The sequence below is a fragment of the Elephantulus edwardii genome, unplaced genomic scaffold (genome assembly GCF_000299155.1).
Source record: "Elephantulus edwardii isolate Elephantulus edwardi_28Jun2011 unplaced genomic scaffold, EleEdw1.0 scaffold00239, whole genome shotgun sequence".
NCBI lineage: Eukaryota > Metazoa > Chordata > Mammalia > Macroscelidea > Macroscelididae > Elephantulus > Elephantulus edwardii.
The window spans coordinates 1,628,742-1,633,949 of NW_006399989.1; the positions used below are offsets into that span (position 1 = coordinate 1,628,742).

A 5,208-nucleotide genomic window follows, 5' to 3' on the forward strand; every position below is an offset into this window, starting at 1 on the left:
AGGAGGAGCAAAGACACATGAAGATCATAGATGAGACAATGGCCCAGTTACAAGACCTGAAGAATCAGCACCTGGCCAAAAAGTCAGAGGTTAATGACAAGAATCATGAGATGGAGGAGATTCGTAAGAAGCTGGGAGGTGCCAACAAGTGAGTGAGTTTTAAGTTCAGGGTGGTGGGAGTAAGTAGAGCAAACAGTCTACCAGATTTGGGTCTCACCTAGCTCCCTGGATCTTCTTAGGGAAATGACCCACTTACAGAAGGAGGTGACAGCCATTGAGACCAAGCTTGAACAAAAGCGCAGTGATCGCCACAACCTCCTACAGGCTTGTAAGATGCAAGACATCAAGTTGCCACTGTCTAAGGGCACTATGGACGATATTAGCCAGGAAGAGGTGAGAATTCTTGCTTGTAGTGGGAAAGGGCTGTGGACAACATTAACCGAGGATGGGGAATGACATGGCCAAAAAGGGACAGGTAAGAGAAAAAAGGGTTATAAAAAGAGGATACGTAAGAGGGGTGCAGAGGCCAGGAAGGTGAGGTTATGAAGGCTGCTGGATTGAAAGTTAATAGACTTGGTTTGAGAGGGTAGTTAAATTGAATATGAGTTAAATTGAAGTAAACCAGGAGACCATGAAGTAATTTGTTAACTTTGAAGGCTTGAGCTATGTTAACTTCACTTGGTAATATGATGGATTACAGAGATATACTGGCCAACAGAGGAGCCAAGGCATTGTAACCATTTTGTTAGATGCTGTTGAATCAGCTCCAGTTTATAGTGACCTTTGGTACACCAGAACAAAACACTGATCCTGTACCATCTCTGCATTAATCTTTGTTATGCTTAAACTCATTGATGTCACTCACTGTGTTACTATATCTCATTGAAGGTTTTCCTGTTTTATGCTGACTCTTAAGGCCAGACCCCTCTTGATAACATGCCCAAAGTATGTGAGATGAAGTTCTACTGTCTTTGCCTCTAAAAAGCATTTTGACTGCACTTCTTCTAAAACAGATTTATTGGTTATTTTGGCAGTCAGTGCCTTGTTCCATTATTCTTCACCAGCAGGTCAGAGGCATTAGTTCTTTCTTAATCTTCCCTATTAATTGTCCAGTTTTCATATGCATATGAATTGAAAATACCATGACTTTGCTCAGGTGCACCTTGTCCTCAAAGTGACATCTTTGCTCTTTAGTACTGTAACGAAGTCCTTTTCGGCAAATTTGCCCAGTATAATCCATAGTTTGGTTTCTTGATTGCTTGCTTCCACGGATGTTGATTGTAGATCCAAGTAAAATTGACAACCTGAATCTTTTCTCCTTTATTATTTTTCCCCTTTCTTTTATTATTATCATATTGTTAATTGTTTTAGTTGTGAGAATTTTTCCACACACCTCCCCCTCCCCCTTGTTGAGTTGTGATTGAAGACTATAATCTTTAAGCTTCATCAGTCAGTGCTTCAGGTCTTCATTTTCTGCAAGCTTATTTCTAATAGCTATATAGCTCAGATTGTTGATGAGTCTTCCTCTAATTCTGATGCTGCATTCTTATAGGCCAGTTTGTTGGATTATTTGCCTAACATACAAATTTGATAGGTATGATGAGAGGATACACTCTTAAATGCACCTTTTCCTAATTATAAACTATGCAGTATTTCCTAGTTTTGCTTACTTTACTCTTTCACTTCTTGGTCTATGTATAGTTTCCTCCTGAACACAATTAAGTGTTTTGGAATTCCCATTCTTGGAATTGCTATCCTTAATTTGTTATGACACACACATTTGAATGCCTTTGCATAATTCATTCTGATATTTTCTACTTTTCCACCACAATCCATCTGAGGTCATCAAATGATGTCACTGATTCCATGTTTTCTGAATTCAGCTTGAATCTGTACTAGTTCCTTGTCAATATACTGATCAAGCTGTTTTTAAATTGCCCTCTATAAGATTTTACCCACATGTACTTTACTTTTAATTTTCACTTTCTGTTGGATCACTTTTCTTTTATATGGGCATAAATAAGAATTTCATTCAATTGGCTCATCAGGTCTTAACATTTTTAAGCATATGGACTAGTGGGAATGTTCATTGCTGAAACATTGCAATTGGTATTCATTATAAAATTTTTAAACTTTTATTTTAAAAATATATTTTTTCCAGTAATTTCAGTGCATCTTGATTCTTGATTATAGCAAGTTGAGAGTTATCTTGAAATGATTATGTCTGCTGCTTCTTTTTAGTACAATGACTCTCTTTTTATGCTTCCTATATTCAATATCTTGACCATAGAATCTTTCAGTATTATAATTTTGGGGTTGAATCTTTTTTCTTTAGTTCTTTCAGATTGAGAAATACTGAGAGGGTTCTTTTGATTCTCTAACTCCAAGTCTTTGCATTTTTCATTATACTACTTTGTCTTTTCCGGCAGTCCTTTGAATCTTTTGTCATCATTTCTTTTCATTTTTGCTTCTCTACTTCCTGAAATAAGATTCTCTTCTTATATTCTTTCTAATATCCTCTTTCCTCTCTTTAATGACCTTTTACTTTAATAATGTACATAATGTCCTTGATGTCATCTACCAACTTGTCTGATCATTAGTATTCATCGCATCAATTCTGGTTTTGAGATGGTTTCTAAATTCAGGTGTTGTATGTTCAGCTTTGTCTTTTGGGTTAGGGTTAGGTCTGAAACTGGTAGAAACACTCAGTTTCTTTTTGGCCTTCTTGATTGAAATGTAAGCTTGAATAATTTATAATCATTAAAAATAATGATTGATAGTAAAGAGATTATATGTACCTTAAATCTTGAATCTTAGGTCTCTCTCCTGTCTCCCAAATAATTAACTTCAGTTTATGTCAGTAAAAGAATTTTAACACTGTAAGTGTATTGGGAAACATATAACATAATTAGTTCTACTTGTAACCTGAGCCCTACCAGACAGATACTGTCTGCATGTTATAGGTGAAGACACTTAAGAGAGTGTATGACTTGCCCAAGATCACATTGTTAGTGACCTAATTTTGAACCCAAGTTTTTCTGCCTTTAGAGTAGCTATTCCATCTGCAACACTGTTTTCTGTCAAGCTGATTTCTCAAACACGTTAAAGGCTGCAAAGGAACCTACAGTTATACCCTGTATACCCTGCCCTGAAGGGAATTTGTGATTATCTTTATTAGAATCTCTTTCTCACTATCGCAGGGTAGCTCGCAGGGAGAAGACTCGGTGAGTGGTTCTCAGAGAACTTCCAGTATCTATGCACGAGAGGCCCTCATTGAGATTGACTATGGCGACCTGTGTGAGGATCTGAAGGTGAGGATCAGCCATGGGGAAAAGGGGAGGAAGGTTTGAAGTAGGGAACCATCTTTCCAACTGTCCATAAAGATAATAAGAAAAAGAAAGAAAAAAAAAGAGTCAACCTATCAGGGCCTTGTGGATACCAAGGGTAAAAGATAGATTTCATAAGAAGAAAGGATTGAGTTGTGATCCAAGGTTTACTCTTATTACATACATGAAAATATGTATACATCTCCCACCTTTACTTCCAGTTGTTACGTCCCTGTCCTTTCCAGCTTCCATGTGAATTAAACAATTAAAAAAATACATATTGGAGTATTTACAAATAAAATGATATATCTGGTATTTGCTTTATTGCAGTTAAGTGTAGGAAGGGGCTTGGAAGATATAGTTGGCACAGCATTAGCCATGAAATGATAATTGAATCTAGGCAATGGATACATAGAAGTCTTGGTGGTACAGTGATTAAGGGCACAGCTGTCAGTGAAATGTCAGCTGTTTGAACCCACCAGATGCTGTACTGGAGAAATATGTAATAATTACCTTCTGTAAAGATTACAGCCTTGAAAATCCTGTGGGAAGTTCAAATAGATGATAGTGGATTTTTGGGTTTGAATGAGTGCCTGAAACATACTACTTTCTGCAGTTTTGCATATGTTTGGAAATTTGTACAACACAAAGTTGGAAAAACCAAAAACTGTGTGGTTTAGTGGTAACAGTTTGGCCAACCCAAAAGTGAGTGATTTGAATCCACCAGCTACTTCACAGAAGAGAGATGGGCAGTCTCCTCCAATGACTCTGAAAACCTGCTAGAGGGTCAGCTATGAGTCTGTTCCAACTTGACGGTACATAACAACAACAGATGGCCACTAGGTTAACATACTAGTAGCCTGATGCCATCTTTTATAAGTTTTCCTGTCAGCCTTTTACGAATTGGATTTTAACAGCCATTCATGACCATTGTCTAGATGTGAGGTTTCAAATGGTAATTTTCCAATTTCTTATTTGGAGTTCTATATAGAACCTTCCAATACAGTTAGTACAGGAAAGGTAGAATATTTACCAATTTTCAAGTTAATGAGATGCATACTTTGTAACTTCAGAGGTAACTAGTAAAGTTTTTTTGGTTTGGTTTTTTATTCCATTAAAACTGTATACATTTGATTTTTTTAATCCATTGGAATTAGTTTTCTACTTGATGCTCAGATTGTCTTTTCTTTGACTACTGTCAAGTTGATTTTTGTTGTTAATTGTAGGTTTGAGATTTTATTTTAAATTTCTTTCTGTGAGTTGAGTGAAAGTTTATAGTGAAGGTTGGTTTTTCCATTCAATAATTTGTACACTTTTTATTTCATGATCTTGATTCCAATCCTCACAATGGAATTACATTCTTCTATTTTCTCCCTATTTATCATATCTTCATTCTTTTTTATTTTTTCAATACACCTTTCCTACTTTCTGAGCTTTATCCCTGGCAGATATTGACCTTTGGATCTGGTATGGTTAATTGTTCTAAGAAATAAGTCCCTCCATAGTGTTATTGTTTACCTGATAGGTCTGTTTTGCTTTGGATGAAAGTTGAGCCACAGGAGTGAGCTCAATTCCAGGCTTGAAGGGTATCTTCATGGCCTTAATCTGGGGAGTTCTAGTAGTCTCTGCCAGATCAGTGAGCATAGTCTTTTTTTATTAGACTGAGTTGTGTTCCACATCTTTTCCTACTCCGTACTCACTCAGCATATCTTAAGCTCAAGGAACTGAAGAACAAATTAAACCTTGAGTTGCTGTACTCAAGGATGCTTTCGGCAGAATGGTAAATCATCCAGGAAGTATTAAAAGAAGATGGAAAGAATATACTGAGTCACTGTATCGAAAGGAATTGGAAGACACAGAAGAATTTCATGAAACAACATAT

The 5,208-nt window shown here is 36.5% G+C and overlaps 1 protein-coding gene across 1 annotated transcript in view; it reads left to right on the plus strand.

Moving 5' to 3' along the window:
* The window catches only part of SMC1A (structural maintenance of chromosomes 1A), a 70,725-nt gene that overhangs the window by 51,166 nt on the left and 14,351 nt on the right, over positions 1–5,208 (plus strand). Inside the window, exons 18-20 of the mRNA XM_006898887.1 lie at positions 3–148; positions 240–393; positions 3,201–3,311. Of these exons, the coding sequence (XP_006898949.1) occupies positions 3–148; positions 240–393; positions 3,201–3,311 (411 nt within the window). The remainder of the gene's footprint in view (positions 1–2; positions 149–239; positions 394–3,200; positions 3,312–5,208) is intronic.